The sequence below is a fragment of the Rattus norvegicus genome, chromosome 4, assembly GCF_021556685.1.
Source record: "Rattus norvegicus strain SHRSP/BbbUtx chromosome 4, alternate assembly SHRSP_T2T, whole genome shotgun sequence".
Classification (NCBI taxonomy): Eukaryota; Metazoa; Chordata; class Mammalia; order Rodentia; family Muridae; genus Rattus; species Rattus norvegicus.
The window spans coordinates 151,335,760-151,357,996 of NC_141537.1; the positions used below are offsets into that span (position 1 = coordinate 151,335,760).

General features: G+C 42.2%; 2 protein-coding genes across 53 annotated transcripts in view; both read left to right on the plus strand.

The window, feature by feature from the left end:
* The window catches only part of Washc2c (WASH complex subunit 2C), a 58,974-nt gene extending 54,658 nt beyond the window's left edge, over positions 1 to 4,316 (plus strand). For 7 of the 13 annotated variants that reach the window (XM_087656916.1, XM_087656918.1, XM_087656922.1 and 4 more), the window contains 3 exon segments: positions 899 to 1,513; positions 2,310 to 2,490; positions 3,993 to 4,316. In XM_087656916.1, the coding sequence (XP_087513042.1) occupies positions 899 to 1,513; positions 2,310 to 2,490; positions 3,993 to 4,132 (936 nt within the window). In that variant the 3' untranslated portion in view covers positions 4,133 to 4,316. 13 annotated transcript variants of the gene reach the window in all.
* Positions 4,317 to 5,870: 1,554 nt separating this feature from the next.
* The window catches only part of Zfand4 (zinc finger AN1-type containing 4), a 72,612-nt gene continuing 56,245 nt past the window's right edge, over positions 5,871 to 22,237 (plus strand). For 11 of the 40 annotated variants that reach the window (XR_015685329.1, XR_015685336.1, XR_015685335.1 and 8 more), the window contains exons 1-2: positions 5,893 to 5,964; positions 15,214 to 15,513. Coding sequence is in view for 12 of the 40 variants with exons in the window: in XM_087656235.1 (XP_087512361.1) it covers positions 15,252 to 15,513 (262 nt within the window). In the remaining 28 variants the exon portion in view is untranslated. Of the gene's footprint in view, positions 6,392 to 7,045; positions 7,117 to 12,828; positions 12,975 to 15,213; positions 15,514 to 22,237 lie in introns of those variants that run through there. The other 29 variants (XR_015685330.1, XR_015685337.1, XR_015685338.1 and 26 more) reach the window with 10 other exon arrangements.

Here is a 22,237-nt window from a genome sequence, read left to right on the forward strand (position 1 = left end):
AAATATCAGGAATATTAAATGCTAGTTATTAAGAGAGTCCTTTTGAGGAGTGTTCCCACACTCCACCCAGAATTTACACAGTTGAGTCTAACAGTTGGATTGGTGTTTGTTGCCTTGGAAGAAAGCATCACCATCAGGTGCCTGTCTATTGCCTAATCTCTCCTTGCTCCCAGATCCTGATAAGGGTTGGTGCTAGAAGCCCTCTCAGTTCTTCCTTTGTGAGGGACCTGACTTTTGAATTAAGGGCTGAGGAGGTGTCAGTTTGTGATTTGAGTGGTTTGAGTGAGAGCACCAGCACACCTGCTTGCTGAAGTTCCAGCAACACAGCGAACTGTTCTCAAAAGATTGTAAAACAGGAGTAGGAGGTGGTCAGTTTCCAGCATCCACAGGGACGCTCACTGCTTCACTTCCAGGACATCTGCTGCCTTTTTATGGACTCCTCGGGCATTGCATGCACATGGTACAGGCAGAATACCATACACATGAACTGAAATATATTAAAAAAGAAAGCTTAGAAATCAGAGAATGCTAAAGTGTTAGGAAGGATGCAGTCCTAGAGTAATGGGAACTTGTTAGTTCCTTTAGGAACATTAAACAACTCTTTCTTTCCTTTGGTCAGTAGTTCTCAACCTGTGGGTCACATATCAGATATCCTGAATATTAGGTGTTAAAGTTATGAAGTAGCAATGAAATAATTTTAAACTTCAGGGTCACCATGACATGAGGAACTGTATTAAAGGATTGTAGATTTGGGAAGGTTGAAAACCACTGCTTTAGGTGATATCCTAATTGAAGTAAACCAAATAGCGTTGTGGTACTTCGAATTAGTCTTTGCTGTTAGCCTTGAACACGTTTCCATCAGATCATGGTGTGTGTGTGTTTGTGTTTGCCATTGCAGGGTCGTGTCAAAGTGAGAGGAAAGAGGAGACCACAGACCCGTGCTGCTCGGCGGCTGGCTGCCCAGGAGTCCAGCGAGGCTGAGGACGTGACCATTGATAGAGGACCTGTTACACAGTTGAGCAGTAGTCCTGTCTTACCAAACGGCCATCAACCTCTTCTGCAGCCTAGGATGGCCAGTGGAGAGACCAGCTCTGAAAAAGCCATGGCCGTACCTTGGGAAGGTGGTCCTGTTTTATCTGCAGTGGACAGAAGCTTCTTTGTAAAGTCTCTGCCTCAGACTGGAAATGAGGCCCACCTGTTTGATTCTGGGGACATTTTCCCCAAGAGCACAGGATCACAGTCCATGGAGGGAGCAAGTGTCAAGGCAGGGGAGACCCCAGCCCACTCGTCAGCAGGGCGGAAGGAGAAGAGCCTGGTATTTCCTGATCTTAGTGAGGCCAGCGGTGTCGATGACCTTTTCCAGTCTGCCAAGCCAAGACCAACAAAGAAAAGAAACCCTTTCCCCCTCCTTGAAGATGAGGAGGACCTCTTTGCAGATCAGAAAGGCAAAAAGAATCAGTGGAAATCTGACAGCCATCAGGACGTTGTGTCAAAAACTCAAGACATCTTTGAGGTAACAAAAATATTTCATGTTTGTGCTGATTGGCTTCTTAAACTATAGATTATGCTGTGTTTTGTATATGTCTGCTATCTAATTAACCATAATTAGATCTCTGTTAATAACCCTAAAATTTACTTGAAGTGGTTTATTTCACCCAGGGGCAGTTCTTGCTGCCTTTAATCTGTTATAAGTGTTGAATTATTTCTTTAAAAATGTTATTGTAGTACTGGGGATAGAGCTCAAAACCTAGTACATGTTAGGCATAAGCCCTGGGTCTTCGGTATGGCGTGGTATGGCGTGGTATGGCATAGTGTGTGTACATGGTTTTGTTCACTGTTTGGAATGGTGCTGTGGTCTGCTTTGTTGGCATGTCATTCTGTGACACGGATGAGCTCTGTTGGCACAGCTTGTGTGTTTAAGCTCTGGTTCTGGTCGGGTTTAGATGCTTGAGGCTTTGTAGCAGTTGTTTAGCAGTTGTTTATTGGACACGGTGGCCCTGGTGCTTAGTAGGATAGCTAGGGCATGGGTTCTACCCTGACATCTCAAGGGGTGAGATCCAAACCGAGCAGAGGTAGTTAAGGTGATCACAGATGGCACAAAATGTCATGACGGGAACTCTGTGGGGCAGAGTGGCTGCCCTCAGGACCCACACCACAGCTGGCATTTGCAGATGATGCACAGGAGTTGTGCAAGGCACAGTGTCTTCCAGTCCTCAGGGGAGACTGCGCTTCACAGTGCAGTTCTAGAAAGAACTATTTTAGTTCTTAAAATGCTTTTACTTACAAAAAATGTTTTTGGACTTAACCAGGATGATATATTTGCTACGGAAGCAATTAAGAAGCCTTTTCCAAAAAAAAGAGAGAAGGAGAGAACTTTGGAACCCAACTTATTTGATGATAATATTGATATCTTCGCTGACTTGACTGTGAAACCCAAAGAAAAGCCCAAAAAGAAAGTCACAGCCAAGTCCATGTTTGACGATGATACAGGTGAGTGTTTATGTAGATCACAGCACTGCTCATGGTGCCCTTGCGTGTACTGTTCCCCAGTAGGCTCTCGCTTTGTTAGTCTAAGAACGTGAGATGCAGGCAGTCATTTTCACACGCCTGCTGTGTGCTGTGCTGAGTATCAAGGCCCAGGATGGTGCTCAGCATTTACCAGACGTAGACATCACCTTCTTAGTGCTCCCCTGCCGTCACCTGACATGAAGCTGGGAGAATCAGGATTCTACGTGAAGAATGAGGGACAGCAGCCAAGAGACTGGAGGATCAGTACAAGAGAGCAGGGCTGTGCAGTAAAGTCACAAGGGAGACTCCACAGCTCCCTAAGTCCCTTCGTATTTCTGAACACACAGCAGCCATTCCTCAGCTAAGCAGCAAGCAAATGCTCACAGCTATCAGTGTTGGGCTCCTGACACATCCTGTGTTGGTAGACCCAGACTCAAGCCAAAAATACACATTCTTCTCTGTGCCTCCAAGCCTGGGCCTTGAGTTGTGGAACTACGCTAAGTCTGTCTCTCTCCCTGGCAGACCTTGTGCTCCATCCTCATGGACCTGTCGTATAGCATGGTGTAGGAGAGACTTGGGCTGCTTGTTTCCTTTGCTCATTTTTTGACACATCTTGCTGTAATCCTGGCTGACTGTACACTTCTGATCTTAGCTGAGTTACAGGCATGCATGACTTTAATTATTAAATTGTAATACACGCTTATGGTAGCAGTCATACAACTTAGAAAATTTTGTTCAGTAGAGGGATTAAAGCTTTAAAGCTAACCAGTATTAATAGTGTGTTTACATAGTAATAATAGTAAACAAGTATACCTGTCCTACTTCTAGTCATATTTTAAATATTTTTCTATGTTCTTACATGGAAATTTCCTTTTATTTCAGTGTTTTGAGTAATACTGCTTTGCGTTAGCCATTAGCGTATTGACAGTCTGGATGGTTTCTAGTTTGTTTTAGACAGTGCCATGGTCTTTAGCATTATGGACACAGGATGAATTTGATGCAGTAGAGTCCTCCCAATAGAGTTACTTGGCAAGCAGCATAGTAAGACAAGCTTTAGAGTCTGAGCACTAACATGGAGTCAGACTTCATTCTTACCGTTGAGATGTGTGACAAGTGATTGTCCTCTGCGAGCATCCTACATCGGCTTTCTCTGTGTACATTCTAACTCTTCTTAAAACCCAGAGTGGAAAGAAGGTAGGAAGCAGTTGCAGGTGGTGAGGCCCCTGCTGCGGTGGAGAGCCAGTCCACCCTCCTGCTTCCGACGTCAAGTACATACACTTGCACTTGTACGTAGCTAGCAGCTTAGGTTCAGAAAGAACCTGATGTTCATGTCATAAAAGTTGGGTGCCACCGACTGAGCCAGGGCCAGAATCTAAGAGTTTCTGTGCTCTGTGTTATTAGACTTGGGCTTTTGGCAGTTTGTGAGCATGTGTCTCAGATTCCCATTTGCCTGTCTTAACAGCTTTCTTTTTTTCTTTTTAAAGATGATATTTTCTCCTCTGGCCTCCAGGCTAAAGCATCTAAACCCAAAAGCCAATCTGCTGAGGCAGCATCTGAATTAAGGTCTGAGAACAAAGTGTCCAACATTTTTGATGACCCTCTGAATGCCTTTGGAAGCCAGTAGAGCATGCAGGACCTTCGCAGTTCACCCTCCATTCTGTCTTTCATTTAGTGATGCTGTTTCCTACACCGTCTTCACTGGATTACAGGCAAATACTGCAACAATCACTACTTTTACCCAATGTAGCTAATATTTTTCTGCATTGATTTTAATTATGCTTAAAATTACAAATAAAAAATAAACGCTTCATAGTGGTTTGTTTTTACTTAATAAGAGTGCACAGAAGGGCATGCTACCAGAAGAAATCGCTTTGTGGCTTCACACGTGGGCAAGGAATGCAGAGCGAGCAGCTGTCAGACAGCTGACTCAAAGGTTTTGCTGTGTTGGTGTTCTGAGTGCTGTGATGGTCTAGGCAGGTGAAAAAGGAGGTGAAAGGTTCTAAGCCCAGGAGAACTTTCTACTGAATCCCAAAGATGGGGCTGCAGTCTTCTAAAGGGAACTGTGGTCCTCTGCTGTCTTGATATTGTAAAGAAATTTTATTGGAACACAGCCATTCCATCATGGCTACATTATCCAGCTGTATTCAGGCTACCTAAGTCGGAGTTGAGTACTTGCAGGAAATGGGATGGCTTAATTGTAGGCAAATTTTTGCCTTTCTTAGCTTTTGTCCTCCTCTGTCTGCCCCTTACAATGGTAGGTTACGACAGTGATATGACTTGATGAGGTAATGGAACTTAAAGGAGAGGCTAAAACATCTAAGCTCATCCACTGGATGCTAGAGCCTCTGCTCTGAGTTATTTGTAACCACGATTTCCAGCGCAGGCACTGTTACCCTGTTCTCTTGTTTGTGTTACCATACGATGGCTCTGTCCTCAGTAGAGCTTCAAGTTACAAGCCCAATCATGGGCTGTGTTTAAGAGCAAGAGGATGACAAAAGCCCAGGGCCTCACTGTACCACCCACCTCAATAGTGAGTTGTTGAAACTAGTGGCTCAAGTCTGAGGATAATGGGAGGGTGAGAAGACTGATCGGGGCCAGGGTTCTTTCACAAGTTGACTTCGAGGGAGAGGTTTCATGGTCCTATTCTGCAGTCCACCTAGTAAAACACTTGAGTTGAACTACCTGTGAAGGGAATGAAGCAATAGGGTCCAACCTATATGGACGGCATATATAATAAAAAGCCAGTAGTGTTATATCCCACTTCAGCAACTCGGTGCACAGCAAAAGCATGCTAGGATTTGAGGCCAGGGTGCTACCTGTGTGACTAATAATCTTCAGTATTTGCTCAGTATATGCAAGAGGCATAAAGAAAGTCACAAACTCTTATAAACAAGTCATGAATGTCCCCATTTTGCAGATCACACAATTGAGTCAGAAATATTAGGAGAACGTGGAGCACAGAAAGGGGTGACTAGCCTGGACGTCCTTATAAGTGTACTAGGCTCTGGAAAGGTCATGAGTGGATCGCAAATGCCAAGGACCCTCCTATCCCCAAAGAACCTTAGAAGTGCCCCAGCCAAGGCCCTCCTCTTTGGCGCCGGCTCTTCCCAGATACTGTGGCCCGTCTCCAGTTCTGCTGCCTTGCCCCAGACGGGTACTGCCACTAGTAATAAAGAGTCAACATCCGGGCCTCTTCTAACCGACAACCCTTCCTGAACGCCCGTGCTACCCGGGCGTCCGAGCAACCGCCAGCGTCCGAAGGCTAGGACCCGCCCCTCGCGGGCTGATTGGAGGGCGTCGGTAGCGCTGATCGGCGATTGGTGAGCGGTGTCACAAAGGGCGGGGCCGGAGCTTCGCGGGCCAGCGTCGGCCGGCGTCTCGGGCGCGCGCACTCCTATCGGCCTGCGGGCAGGCGAGCGAGCGAGCGGGCGGACGCGACCACCGGAGGGCGAGCGGGTGAGGGGCGCGGCGGGGCGGGGCGGGGCGCGGCCGGGAGGGCGGGCGGCTGAAAGGCCTCCTGCTCCTTCGCTGCCCTGGCAGGCAGGAGAGGTACGCCCGCCTCAATTGCAGCCTGGTCACACCCTCCACGCTTCTCTGCCTACGGACTCAGGACTCACAGACAAACCGGTCGCGCCCGTGGCTCCGGGTGCTGCTGACCGGACTTTGGGTCTGAGTGTAGCAGCACACCGGCACTTGTGCATCAGTCCCAGGCTAGAGTGTGACTCCAATCTGAAGCTCGATTTTCACACATCTGTAAAAGTTCAAGAGTCACCTTTTAAAAAGGCTGCAATATATTGTGGGTATATTTATGTTGGGGGAAAATTTTAAAAACTAACTCGTCGTGTGACTAAGTTTCTGTGGACGAGAAGGAACCAAGTCCAAGGTACTGAAATTACTCCTTGAGTGAAGTTATTGCCGCTTTTGTGATTGGTTAGGTTTAGAAATTTAAAAAGATGAAAGAAATGTTTGAAATTCACTTTGGTTTTTCTTTCCCAGTTTTTAAGTTAACTTATCAATTTAAGCATCGTTTTATTTACTTATATAATTTCATATCACTCTTATGTTTTCATTGTCCTTGGTTTTCTGGTGCTCATTCATGAGGACCACGGGCCACTTTGAGCATGCTTGCCGCGGTACACTAGGTCATTGGCCCACTTGAACTTCCGCTTGGCCTTGTAGTATTCTGCTGTGGTTTAGGCCACCTGCACAGCCTTTTATCTTGTTACATTGATTTCCTTTGCTGAGAAGTGTAACACAATTGTTTTCAGTTACGGTTACCATCCTCGGCCCTTTTTGTGTATTGAAAATTATCCCACTGACTGGAACCAATCTTAATGTGGAAGTTCCCACGCCATCGATAATGTACCTACTGCAACACTGATTTCCTTCTATTTATAGTCACTTTATTTTCATTTCAGATCTGTGCATTGAGAAAATCTGTATGTTACCTGTGGCTATTTCACTGTACTGCTGTTTTGTTTTGTTTTGTTTTCTTTTTATAATGCTGGGGGTTTTGTTTTGTTTTGTGAAATTGCAGATTGGGTCCCAGGGCCTAATATGTGCTAGAAAAGTATCACCACGCTTCACATTGACTCTGAGTGTGTAAGGGTAAGTAGTGAAATCCAGACAGTGCCACTGTTTCCATAGTGTACTTGCAACTCCGACCCACAGTCCTGGCAGCACAGTTGTGCTGCTGCTGCTGTTGGTTTCTCATGATTTCCCATGTCCTAGAACTCCACTCAGAACTGTGCCCTCAGCAACAGCGTTTCTTACTGCTATGGCATTGGAGCATTAGCTCTCTGCATAATTCAAGCTTCCTAGGAATGTTTTATATTAGAACTACGAAAACTCCCCTGTACAGGAGAAGTATCTCTGTGTACATGTTTATTGTGATTTATATGAATTCCAGTATAGTGAATCAGAATGTGCCTCCCGGAGGAAACTGGAGTATAACCACTGTTTCATCTCTATGACAGGATAATACCCTTTTGACTATTAATTTAGTCTAATCTAAGGATTAATAGAAAAAGGGAATTGTTTTGAATTGAATTTCACTGAACAACCTTTAATGCGTCCTAATATGTGCAGAGGGCTGTAGTGACAGACACCGTCCCTCCCTTAGAACACTTGTAGTTTACCAGCATGAGGGACAGACAAGGAAGCTCCTGTTTTGATGGGTATCGTATATGACATGGGTGCAGAAGAGAGTAAGCATGAAAGATTTTGTGGGATCGTGGGAGCGAGGCTTGGGGAGGGGCCTGCTGGGCTGGTTATCACCCAGTCTTTGCACTGTGAGCAGGCATTCTTTCCTTTGAGGTGTGCTCCTATCCTTGGAGCTGAGCTTTCAAAGATTAGGTGCTTCTCGGGAAGCTATGTGTGGGGTTGACCTAAGCAGAACAAAACAGGAGCAATAAGACAGGGGCCACGACTAGAAGCAGAAGGAGCATAGGTGCTGCTGGGGAGTGTAGGTAATGAACATGAAATCTGTACATTGAAAAGTCTTTCCGAGGGGTTTGAACATTGTTGCACAGATGGTGGAAGCCATGATGGGGCCCTGAGCTAGAAATAATAGGATCAGTTTACATTTTCAAAGGATAGCTGTGCTCACATCCTAGGTTATTAGGAAACTGCCAGTTGAAGCCAAAACTGAGAACACCCACAGTTCAAAACGATATGATGGCTTGGAGTGATAGGAGCTCTCCATTCACTGGTGCAGGAAATCAGAATGATTTCGCTACTTTTGCATATTGTTTGGCAGTTTCTTTAAAAGAAAAGCAAACACAGTGGGGCTGGGGGGCTGGCTCAGCTATTGAAGGTAAAGCGCTAACTGTTAAGCATGAGGACCGCAGAAGGCATGTGCAAAGCTAGGTACAGCAGTACGTACTGTGCTGTAAGGGCTGGGGGGCGAGGAACCCTCGACAGTCACCCAGCCAAGCTGAGTGGATGAGCCCATCAGTGACGCCTAAAGACTCTAAAATGGGGCTGGAGAGATGGCTCAGCAGTTAAGAGCGTTGACTGTTCTTCAGAGGTTCTGAGTTCAATTCCCAGCAACTACACGGTGGCTCACAACCATCTGTAATGGGATACAATGCCTTCTGGTGTGTTCGAGGACAGCTACAGTGTACTCATACATGTACAATAAATAATTCTAAAAAAAAAAGAATGTAAAGTGATAGAGGAGGCCATCTGACATTGACTGCTGGTCTCCACATGCAAATATATACCTGCATACAATGTACACACATGCACAAAAGGCTGAAAATACTCTTATATTAAAATCTAGCCTAAAAAGGTTAAAAAAAAAACCACCAGTATGACCTGTGTACAGTTTTGCTTCACAATTGTCAGAAAATGGAGAATATAAGATATTTCTCAGGAGAATGGATAAATGAAGCTAATGGATACAGAAAATAGAATATAATTTAGTATTTAAAGGAAAGTCATCAAGCCACGAAATGGCACAAAAGTATGTATGGCTTAAATGTGTGTTCCTTAGAGAGACCACTCTGAAAAGGATGCATATTGTGAGATCCCAATTGCATGACAGTCTGGAAAGGATAAAGGTATGGAAACACTAAAGGATCAAAAGTTGGCGTGAATTTGAGGGATGGGATCAGTAGCTCCAACACAGAAAACTTAGACTACTGGGACAGACGACTCTGATACTGCAGTGGTACTGGGACAGACTAGTCTGATACTGCAGTGGTACTGGGACAGACTAGTCTGATACTGCAGTGGTACTGGGACAGACTATTCTGATACTGCAGTGGTACTGGGACAGACTAGTCTGATACTGCAGTGGTACTGGGACAGACTACTCTGATACTGCAGTGGTACTGGGACAGACTACTATGATACTGCAGTGGTACTGGGACAGACTAGTCTGATACTGCAGTGGTACTGGGACAGACTACTATGATACTGCAGTGGTACTGGGACAGACTACTCTGATATTGCAGTGGTACTGGGACAGACTACTCTGATATTGCAGTGGTACTGGGACAGACTACTCTGGTACTGCAGTGGTACTGGGACAGACGACTATGATACTGCAGTGGTACTGGGACAGACGACTATGATACTGCAGTGGTACTGGGACAGACTACTCTGATACTGCAGTGGTACTGGGACAGACTACTCTGATACTGCAGTGGTACTGGGACAGACTACTCTGATACTGCAGTGGTAAATATGTGATGCTTTTATGATGCCCACAGCTGTCAGATGTACACCAAGAGTGAGCCCTAGTGTAAACTTTGGGCTTGGGTGACAGCCATGTATGTATTCCTCACTTGTTAATAATGTACGGTGCTAGTGCAGACTTTAGGTTAGCCAGAGGGAGGCAGGAAAGGAACATGTAGGCGGAGACTCATAATTTCTGCTCTGTTTTGTTGTAGATTTAAAATTGTCCTAAAAATTGTCTTCTTATTTATAAGGGCAATTCATGTTTTTAGCTTAAATTTATTTCCCTTGCTAGCGAGGTCTTATTATAATAAATTCCAAGTGCAGCTTCCCCCCCTGCTTAAACAGAGACAATGGGAAGTAACTACTAAATAATGTGTTAAAATAGTACCCTTAGCTAGTTTTTAGAAACTTTCTCTCCTAAAGTTAAACAACAAATGGTCAAGTGTGGGAGTCAGAGATCCTAGCCAGTCAGTCCTTGAGAGTTGCTCAGTTGAAAGCTAAAGAAACCCCAGATTAAGTCCTAAACAGTGAACGGAGAGGTTGACAGGATAGAAGATGGAAGGCATATTGTCACTTGAAGCTGTCCTAGTGTTTGTGAGAGATCTTGGGTCCTTGAATGAATGGATGCATCATGGTGTGCTTTAAGCAGATGAGGACTGCAAGACAAGGAAACCTTTTGAGAGAGGGGCTATTTTTATATAAATTGAATTGCATGTGTCTTTGGAGTGTATGGATAACAGATGCCTAGGGTCATGCTTTTACAGTGATATTTATTAGCCAAACACAACCTTTGTAAAACAAGTGCACTTTTAAATACGTTTCTAGGTCAGTCATTATAGCAAATACCTATAATCCCAGCATGGGGGAAACGCAAGCAGGAGGACCTTAAGTATGAGGCCAATCTGGACTATATAATTAAACCCTGACTCAAAAATAAATAATAAATAAATGTTTATGAAAATTAGTGACCTCAGGGATACTACATATTCTTTGGATAGGAAACATTTGAAATAATTGTATAATTACTTTCACAATAGTATTAGCTTCCTTTTAGGTAGGGCTGCTTACTGATATCCTTCCCATGCTCTCAGGCTTTTCCCATACTGAAATAAACCCAAATTTTACTATGGGCTGGAGAAGTAGTTCAGTGGTCGAGTGTTTGCTTAGCATGCACGAGTCCTTGGTTTGATCCCAGCATCTAAACAGAGAAAGCTTACCTATCCTTAAGGAACATTTCCTAACTCATTCCACAAGGCTAACATGTCTAGACGTAAAGAACCAAACAGTGACATAAAGCTGCACGGGCTGGTTGAAAGGAAGATGGGAGAGGAGAGGAGGGGGGAAGAGAAAGAGGGGGAAAAATGCTGGAAATCTCTTAACAATGGATTAGACACAGGATCCTCAAGAGATATTTCCTAATCAAGTCCAGCTCTGTCTGTCTGCCCACCTATCTAAAGAGTACTATGTACACAAATGGAATTCTGTTCCAGGAATGCAGGATGAGTTAAAACACACACAAAAAATGAATGTAATATACCATATTATGAACAAGTGAAAACCATATCATTTAAATAGACACTAAAAAATATCTTAGAAAATCTGTACCTTTTTTGTGGTTAAAAGTAAAATGATTCCTAAGCAATGTGGGAATAATCAGGAATTTTTCAACCTGGATAAAGTTATATATGAAACCTGACAGCTGACTTATCTAAGGGTAAATAAAAGGCTCAATTCCTTCCTCCTATAATCAAGAAAAAGATTTTTCAGTTCACTCACTTCTAGTCAACATTGTACTCTAGGTTCTAAGGGCAATCAAATATGAAAAATATGGAGCATATATACTGGAGAGGAAGAAAAATATTTGTTCTAGTTTGCATATACGTTAAATACAGATAATCCTAAGGAATCCATTAAAAACTGTTCAAACACAATAGACACAGTGGCAGTATACAGACCAATATATATTGAAATAATTTGTATTCTAATACACAATCTATGAAGAAGAGAGCCATTTCCTAATCCCCATACTTAGTCAAGTTAGAGCAATCAGAACTGTGGGAGATGTACTAACAGGCCCGTGTAGTGAAATGAGTCAGAATTTACAGCCAGGAATTCAATGGGGTTAGCAGGCTTTCCAACAAATGATACTGGAAATAATTGATTTTCCCAGTGCAAAAGAATCAAGTTGGATCCCTATTCAGAATGAACACTAAACCTAAAAATAAGTTAAAACTGTGCAATTCTTGAGGAAAATGAGTGTAGATTTACTGCCTTGGGTTAGGTCAACTTTTCTAACTGTGACAACAGATGGCCAGCCTGAACTTTTTCAGTTGAGAATTGAATTTGAAAAGACATTACCAAGAAGTCAAAGGCCGGCTTACAGAACGGAAGAAAGTATTTGCCAATTCCATATCCTACATGTGATTTATATCTAGAATATTACCTATTGTGTAAAACAATTTTTAAATTTATATAATTTGATCACATCCTTCTTCCCCAAGTCCTTTTCCTCTCACCTCCCTCCCTCCCCACTCTGTTTTCTCATAAAACAAAAACCTTACACAACAAAACCAAGGAAACAAAATAAAATACGACCTCAAAAGAAGAAACAACCCCCACAACTGTAACCAAATAAGGGCATTCAAAAAAAATTATGGAGTTTGTTATATGTTTGGTCAACTACTTCTGAGCATAAGGCCTTCTGTGGAGTGATTGATGAACCCAGTGTTACTCCATTGACAGTTCAATGGATAACTTTTACCCTAGTAGCTAGGTTTCCATTTATTTTTAAACAATATAACAAAATAAAATATAAGATAAAAGAAAAGTTATCACATTGAAGTTGGGCAAGGCAAACCAACAGAGGGAAAAGAGCCCAAGAGAAGGCACAAGAATCAGAGACCCATTCGTTTGCACACTCAGGAATCCCACAAAAACACTAAACTGGAAGCCATAAGTGCAGAGGACCTGTGCCAACCCATGCAGGCCCTGTGCATGCTGCTTCAGTCTCTGAGTTCACATGAGCTTTGCTCCTGTTGAATTAGAGGGTTTCGTTTTCTTGTTTTCCTCAACCCTCCCCGCTACCCCTCCCCACCCTCATGCTCTCTTACACTCTTTTCCCCTCCTTTTCCACAGGGTTCCCTGAGGGCTGAGGGGAAGGATTTAATGGAGACATCCCAGTTAGTACTTCCATGGTCTCTCTCTGCATTCTGTCTGGCTGTGGGTCTGTATTTGTTCCCAGCTGCTGCAGAAGATAGCGTCTCTGATGATGGCTGAGCAAGGTGATCTATGAGTATAGCAGAATGTCCTTAGGAGTAGTTTTATTACCGTGTTGGTTTTTTTTTCTTTTTAAAACTGGTATTTGGCTGTATCCTAGGTTTTTGGTTACCCAAGCAGTGTCAGGTATGGGCTCCATCTTGTGGAGTGGCCCTAAGTCAAATGAGTTGTCTGTTGGTTATTCTCACCACTTTGCACCGCCATTGCCCTAGCCTTCCTTCCCGGTAATATACCATTGTAGATAAAGGGTTTGTGGTTAGCTTGGTGTTTATGTTCCTCTTAGCAGCATGAAGAGTACCTTCCTGTATCAAAGACACTAACACATAGAGGTGAAGACTCTGTGGGCACTAGCTCCTTATCTCTATGTTCGATGACTTATGTAGGCGTAGTTTTCAGCAATGGGGCCTGGCTGTCAATTTGTAGAGAGATATCTACAGTCTTGGCAGTGGTCTGGGTTGTTTGGGGCTTCTGTGGGCCCTTTGGCCAACAACTCAATTAGATGTAACTCAGTCCTGGTACTGAAAGCTTTATTTGGTGACAAGAAATGGCCAGCTGGAACTTTGTCTTCCCCCATTATTTGGTGATTTCATTTAGATCACATTCATGATACATATAAACCAGTGATAAAGACTAGGCAAAGGCTTCGAATATTCCCCAGGGGTGAGGTGCACAGGGCCGACTATCATCACGTAAAAGATGTTCAGAACCATCCGAGAGTGCAAATCATAGCGATGATGCACTACCACGCACTCACTAGGATAGTTTAATAAAAAAGACAATAAAAAGTATTGATAAAGACATGACCTCATAATAAACAACCTTCATTTGTTGTTTATTCTGAAATGGTTTGAACTACTTGGAAAACACTTTATAATTAAGTCCACAAATTGCTTAATGCAGTTGCCATGTGACCTAGCATACCTATTTCCTTCTAGATATGTATCACCAAGAAAAGAAAACGTGTCCACATCATAGCTGATTGTTCACTATAGCAATATTTATATTCGCTCCAAATTAAACCCCACCCAAACACCATAAACCAGTGCCTGGATAGATGCTATGCACCAGGTCCACACAGGGGACTACTGTTCATCCACCAGACGAATGAAGTGTTGATACATGGATGGACTTTGGAAACATTTTGCAAAGCCATAGAAGCCAGTTGCAAAACACCATATACTATATCATTTGTTTATGTAAGTGTCAGGAATGAGCAATGAGAAACAAAGAAATTACAGTAGTTGTTGCCTTGGACTAAGGGGCAGAATGGAAAAGTTGGAAATGATGGCTATTGGGTGTAAGGTTTTTGGGGTGGTGAAAATGTTGTAAATGTTGTGCAAGAAGCTTTTTGTCTCGCTCACTACTAGAACACTTGGTTGGCAGACTCAAAGCCCTTGCTCAGTCCCCATCCCTTGAAAGTAATGGTCGTGGTGGCTGGACATCTTCTGTGTTAAGGGTGAGTGAACTTTAGATGTCAAGTTAGTTTGTGGAATATGGATTATATCCCAACAAAACTACCTTGAAAAAGACTGCCTCATCTCTTCAGAAAGACACATTTGTGTAGTTTAAGCTTAGTTTAAGCTCACAAAGTTTTCACCAAATAACAGCAGTATTTCAGTGTGATCGCCCTTGCTGCTGGTTCTACACTCTTAACTTACTGTATGCTTCTTTCTGATGTGTTTGTCTTTCTACTCATTAGCTATTGTATACTTGGGAGATCACCTAGCGTCTTATAATTACCTCTTTTTAATGTTAGAATGGCTGATCATCTTTGAAAACCCAAATACTTGTTGGTTATTTAGTGGATCAAAGTTTAAAGGAACCTATGGATATACCATTTTTCTTATCCAGTGTAATTATATACAAGGACTCTAAAACTTTATATGGCTTAAAAGAGAAACATATTCTAGAAAAGGATGTACATATATTTGGAAAATCTTACAGAACCATACTTATTGAATTTGAATAATAGCAGAATGTTTGTTGACCACATGCTATATATTAGCAACAGTGCAAAGCTCTAGTGAGTACTGTAAACAGTCAAAAGCACGTCTATTCTTCGAGGTCAGTCTACTTCAGGAGTGATTTCAAAGGCGGGTACAGAAAGGCCACTGCTGGGCACAGTTCGTAAAGGTAATTAAAGTTCTTACACAGTTTGGAAGATGAGTGTGAGCCAGAGTTATTCAGGAAATGTGAGTGAAAGAGACAGATTTGTTTTAAAAAGCTAATTTTTATTTTTTTCAGGTACAAAACTCAAACATGAACAACGATACATATTACCAATGTTCAAAGCTGATTTGGGTACAATTGGAATACAGTTGCATACAACCTATTCCAGAAGAATTAGAAAAGTCAAAGTAATGGATAACAGAAAAGAGCCTCCATTCTTCAATGAGGATAACGTGGGACCATTTTATTTCAAGCTTCCTTTCTATGACCCCATGGAGCTCTTCATCGAGACGCTGACCGGAACATGTTTTGAACTAAGAGTTTCACCCTTTGAAGCTGTTATCTCTGTGAAAGGAAAAATTCAAAGATTGGAAGGTACTAGACTACTTTGTACAGTATGAGGATTAAGCGTCTTAGAAGTTTTTTTAGTCTTTGCTTCTGTAATATGAAGATTAAACATAAGGTTTTTAGTGGACAGAAGATGAATGTAAAAGTTAAGCATATGACATTAGGATGATAGGACACTAGGATCCCCACCATGTCTTCATTAGCTTCCAGCTTAGAGACCGCCTCCTTTGTGTTCCCGTTTTTCCACCTTACCCTCCACAAGATTGTCTCGGTTCAGTTCTCCAGCATCATGTTAATGGCATAAAATAAATATTTCAAAATAGTTTTTTAGCAAGGTAGGATGATGAACAAGTTGTACTGTAACTATTTTACAGTTGCTTTTAATGGGAAATATAATTTATTTCATTTTAGGGAACTTGCTTTTTTTTTAATACCACTTTATAAATCCTTTTGTACCATGTGGAGATTTCCTGAAAGTTTTGGGTTACATTTACATATATTCAAGTTCCTCCAACATAGCAACGATTTTAGATGACATGTAATATCTTTCTCTGGCTTATGTGCTTATGGTGTCATACGTAACTTTATGTTAAAATTTGTCTTCCAGATTTCAAATTACCATTTATAGTTGTTCAGTTTGGGCTAGAAAATTAAATTATTCCATATAATGCTCAATAGATCTTTGCTGGGAGAGTCAACTGGAACTTGTTTGTAATATAAGATAATAATTAGAACTGCTTTCCAGCCACCTTAAGTACAGAATTACAGAAGGACAAAATGATTCTGGGTATTGAGTGTTTGATTATTTGCTTTTCCATTGTCCCTCTTCCGTAAGGTAGTTTTAGGAGGTATCCAGTCTAGAACCACATCAAATAATGGCACATGCACTTCTGATTTTTTAAGCGACAAAGGTAGTGACGGTCATTGTGTTCTGCAGGAGACTTCAAAAGAACAGCCTTCATGAAAACTCAATTTTAATCCTTTTCTGGGTGGCCTTTGTTCTTCCTCACTGGATAAACATGGGAAGACTCTCAAGACTCTCTGAGATTTGGCTGCAGAGGACAGAGGGGGCAGTGCTTGAATTAGTCCTGCAGAGGAAGTGCTTGTTCCTCCAGAAGGCTTTTCCTTTCGGTAACTCTTGATGAGTTCAGAGCTAGGGCCTGGCGCGAGGGGAGATAGAAGGGCTCTGTGGAGGATAGGCTGAGGAGAAGACATGGTGACCTGGGAGTGACTGCACTGAAGCAGAGAGGACAGCAGTAGGTGACAGGAACTGTAAACAGGTCTGTAATGGGAAGAAGCAGCAAATCCACTGAGCAAATTAACAGGCATTTCCACAGTCACAGCTCTATGTATCTCATGTGTGTACATACACATGCATGGGTGCTTGTCACAGCATACCGGTGGAGGTCATAAACAACTGTGGAACTGGACTACTTCTTTCTGCTCTGTAGGTCCTGCCCATCAAACTCTAGCAGGCTTTAGTGGTAAACTGCAGACACCACTACCCACGGATCCATTCCTGCATGCTAACAATGTCTTGCTGACTCTCAGATTAATAATTCTTAATCTCAAAAATAGGAATAATGATAGTTATAATTGTTGTAAATGATCTCAGGATTACATGAATTACTAAATGTAAAATGCCCATTTTCCTGATCAAGGGGAAATGCTTAGCCTGGAGACAGTGTCATATGTGCCTAAGAACCTGATGTGGTGTGTGCTGTGTACTTGAGGAAGGCTGTACCTGGCTTTCTAACTCACTGCCTGGAGCTTACTAACAGAGCAGGGGTTTACGAAGGACACACCTTCCAGGAGGCATAAAAACACTGCACTAGAGTTGAGGAAGAAGTGTGTGCTAAGAAGCATAAGGGGCTATCCGGAGGAGCAGGTCCCTTGTGCCCTTAGCTTTGGTATTGCTGCTCCCTAAATAGATATTTCTCTCCTTTCGTCCCCTCCCCACCTTCCTCTGCATTTCCCTCCCCTGCCCTCCCTTCCTCTCAACTTCTTTTTTGAGACAAAGTCGTGTGTATCTTCCATTCCTAGAAGTGGTGGGGCTCAAGTACTAGTCTGCCTCTGTGCTGTTGTACAGCTCTTCATCTGCCTGGTTGCTCATGGTAGTAGGGCAGACACAGACACTTGTGTTGCTTCTGTTTCTGAGTTGCCATCCTGTGTATGAAGTCTGCCTCTAACTTAGTGGTTCTGAACCTTCTTCTTTTTTTTTTTATTAACTTGAGTATTTCTTATATACATTTCAAGTGTTATTCCCTTTCCCGGTTTCCGGACAAACATCCCCCTCCCCCCTCCCCTTCCTTATGGGTGTTCCCCTCCCAACCCTCCCCCCATTGCCGCCCTCCCCCCATAGTCTAGTTCACTGGGGGTTCAGTCTTAGCAGGACCCAGGGCTTCCCCTTCCACTGGTGCTCTTACTAGGATATTCATTGCTACCTATGGGGTCAGAGTCCAGGGTCAGTCTTTAGGTAGTGGCTTAGTCCCTGGAAGCTCTGGTTGCTTGACATTGTTGTACTTTTGGGGTCTCGAGCACCTTCAAGCTCTTCCAGTTCTTTCTCTGATTCCTTCAACGGGGGACCTATTCTCAGTTCAGTGGTTTGCTGCTGGCATTCGCCTCTGTATTTGCTGTATTCTGGCTGTGTCTCTCAGGAGCGATCTACATCCGGCTCCTGTCGGTCTGCACTTCTTTGCTTCATCCATCTTGTCTAATTGGGTGGCTGTATATGTATGGGCCACATGTGGGGCAGGCTCTGAATGGGTGTTCCTTCAGTCTCTGTTTTAATCTTTGCCTCTCCCTTCCCTGCCAAGGGTATTCTTTTTCCTCATTTAAAGAAGGAGTGAAGCATTCACATTTTGATCATCCGTCTTGAGTTTCGTTTGTTCTAGGGATCTAGGGTAATTCAAGCATTTGGGCTAATAGCCACTTATCAATGAGTGCATACCATGTATGTCTTTCTGTGATTGGGTTAGCTCACTCAGGATGATATTTTCCAGTTCCAACCATTTGCCTACGAATTTCATAAACTCGTTATTTTTGATAGCTGAGTAATATTCCATTGTGTAGATGTACCACATTTTCTGTATCCATTCCTCTGTTGAAGGGGATCTGGGTTCTTTCCATTTTCTGGCTATTATAAATAAGGCTGCGATGAACATAGTGGAGCACGTGTCTCTTTTATATGTTGAGGCATCTTTTGGGTATATGCCCAAGAGAGGTATAGCTGGATCCTCAGGCAGTTCAATATCCAATTTTCTGAGGAACCTCCAGACTGATTTCCAGAATGGTTTTACCAGTCTGCAATCCCACCAACAGTGGAGGAGTGTTCCTCTTTCTCCACATCCTCGCCAGCATCTGCTGTCACCTGAGTTTTTGATCTTAGCCATTCTCACTGGTGTGAGGTGAAATCTCAGGGTTGTTTTGATTTGCATTTCCCTTATGACTAAAGATGTTGAACATTTCTTTAGGTGTTTCTCAGCCATTCGGCATTCCTCAGCTGTGAATTCTTTGTTTAGCTCTGAACCCCATTTTTTAATAGGGTTATTTGTTTCCCTGCGGTCTAACTTCTTGAGTTCTTTGTATATTTTGGATATAAGGCCTCTATCTGTTGTAGGATTGGTAAAGATCTTTTCCCAATCTGTTAGTTGCCGTTTTGTCCTAACCACAGTGTCCTTTGCCTTACAGAAGCTTTGCAGTTTTATGAGATCCCATTTGTCGATTCTTGATCTTAGAGCGTAAGCCATTGGTGTTTTGTTCAGGAAATTTTTTCCAGTGCCCATGTGTTCCAGATGCTTCCCTAGTTTTTCTTCTATTAGTTTGAGTGTGTCTGGTTTGATGTGGAGGTCCTTGATCCACTTGGACTTAAGCTTTGTACAGGGTGATAAGGATGGATCGATCTGCATTCTTCTACATGTTGCCCTCCAGTTGAACCAGCACCATTTGCTGAAAATGCTATCTTTTTTCCATTGGATGGTTTTGGCTCCTTTGTCAAAAATCAAGTGACCATAGGTGTGTGGGTTCATTTCTGGGTCTTCAATTCTATTCCATTGGTCTATCTGTCTGTCTCTGTACCAATACCATGCAGTTTTTATCACTATTGCTCTGTAATACTGCTTGAGTTCAGGGATAGTGATTCCCCCTGAAGTCCTTTTATTGTTGAGGATAGCTTTAGCTATCCTGGGTTTTTTGTTATTCCAGATGAATTTGCAAATTGTTCTGTCTAACTCTTTGAAGAATTGGATTGGTATTTTGATGGGGATTGCATTGAATCTGTAGATTGCTTTTGGTAAAATGGCCATTTTTACTATATTAATCCTGCCAATCCATGAGCATGGGAGATCTTTCCATCTTCTGAGGTCTTCTTCAATTTCTTTCCTCAGTGTCTTGAAGTTCTTATTGTACAGATCTTTTACTTGCTTGGTTAAAGTCACACCGAGGTACTTTATATTATTTGGGTCTATTATGAAGGGTGTCGTTTCCCTAATTTCTTTCTCGGCTTGTTTCTCTTTTGTATAGAGGAAGGCAACTGATTTATTTGAGTTAATTGTATACCCAGCCACTTTGCTGAAGTTGTTTATCAGCTTTAGTAGTTCTCTGGTGGAACTTTTGGGATCACTTAAATATACTATCATGTCGTCTGCAAATAGTGATATTTTGACCTCTTCTTTTCCGATCTGTATCCCCTTGATCTCCTTTTGTTGTCTGATTGCTCTGGCTAGAACTTCAAGAACTATATTGAATAAGTAGGGAGAGAGTGGGCAGCCTTGTCTAGTCCCTGATTTTAGTGGGATTGCTTCAAGTTTCTCTCCATTTAGTTTAATGTTAGCAACTGGTTTGCTGTATATGGCTTTTACTATGTTTAGGTATGGGCCTTGAATTCCTATTCTTTCCAGGACTTTTATCATGAAGGGGTGTTGAATTTTGTCAAATGCTTTCTCAGCATCTAATGAAATGATCATGTGGTTCTGTTCTTTCAGTTTGTTTATATAATGGATCACGTTGATGGTTTTCCGTATATTAAACCATCCCTGCATGCCTGGGATGAAGCCTACTTGATCATGGTGGATGATTGTTTTGATGTGCTCTTGAATTCGGTTTGCCAGAATTTTATTGAGTATTTTTGCGTCGATATTCATAAGGGAAATTGGTCTGAAGTTCTCTTTCTTTGTTGTGTCTTTGTGTGGTTTAGGTATAAGAGTAATTGTGGCTTCGTAGAAGGAATTCGGTAGGGCTCCATCTGTTTCAATTTTGTGGAATAGTTTGGATAATATTGGTATGAGGTCTTCTATGAAGGTTTGATAGAATTCTGCACTAAACCCATCTGGACCTGGGCTCCTTTTGGTTGGGAGACCTTTAATGACTGCTTCTATTTCCTTAGGAGTTATGGGGTTGTTTAACTGGTTTATCTGTTCCTGATTTAACTTTGATACCTGGTATCTGTCTAGGAAATTGTCCATTTCCTGAAGATTTTCAAGTTTTGTTGAATATAGGTTTTTATAGTAAGATCTGATGATTTTTTGAATTTCCTCTGAATCTGTAGTTATGTCTCCTTTTTCATTTCTGATTTTGTTAATTTGGACTCACTCTCTGTGTCCTCTCGTTAGTCTGGCTAAGGGTTTATCTATCTTGCTGATTATGTCAAAGAACCAACTTTTGGTTCTGTTGATTCTTTCTATGGTCCTTTTTGTTTCTACTTGGTTGATTTCAGCTCTGAGTTTGATTATTTCCTGACTTCTACTCCTCCTGGGTGTATTTGCTTCTTTTTGTTCTAGAGCTTTTAGGTGTGCTGTCAAGCTGCTGACATATGCTCTTTCCTGTTTCTTTCTGCAGGCACTCAGCGCTATGAGTTTTCCTCTTAGCACAGCTTTCATTGTGTCCCATAAGTTTGGGTATGTTGTACCTTCATTTTCATTAAATTCTAAAAAGTTTTTAATTTCTTTCTTTATTTCTTCCTTGACCAGGTTATCATTGAGTAGAGCATTGTTCAATTTCCACGTATATGTGGGCATTCTTCCCTTATTGTTATTGAAGACCAGTTTTAGGCCGTGGTGGTCCGATAGCACGCATGGGATTATTTCTATCTTTCTGTACCTGTTGAGGCCCGTTTTTTGACCAATTATATGGTCAATTTTGGAGAAAGTACCATGAGGAGCTGAGAAGAAGGTATATCCTTTTGCTTTAGGATAGAATGTTCTATAAATATCCGTTAAGTCCATTTGGCTCATGACTTCTCTTAGTCTGTCTACATCTCTGTTTAATTTCTGTTTCCATGATCTGTACATTGATGAGAGTGGGGTGTTGAAATCTCCCACTATTATTGTGTGAGGTGCAATGTGTATTTTGAGCTTTAGTAAGGTTTCTTTTACATATGTAGGTGCCCTTGTATTTGGGGCATAGATATTTAGGATTGAGAGTTCATCTTGGTGGATTTTTCCTTTGATGAATATGAAGTGTCCTTCCTTATCTTTTTTGATGACTTTTAGTTGAAAATTGATTTTATTTGATATTAGAATGGCTACTGCAGCTTGCTTCTTCTGACCATTTGCTTGGAAAGTTGTTTTCCAGCCTTTCACTCTGAGGTAGTGTCTGTCTTTGTCTCTGAGGTGTGTTTCCTGTAGGCAGCAGAATGCAGGGTTCTCGTTGCGTATCCAGTTTGTTAATCTATGTCTTTTTATTGGGGAGTTGAGGCCATTGATATTGAGAGATATTAAGGAATAGTGATTATTGCTTCCCTTTATATTCATAT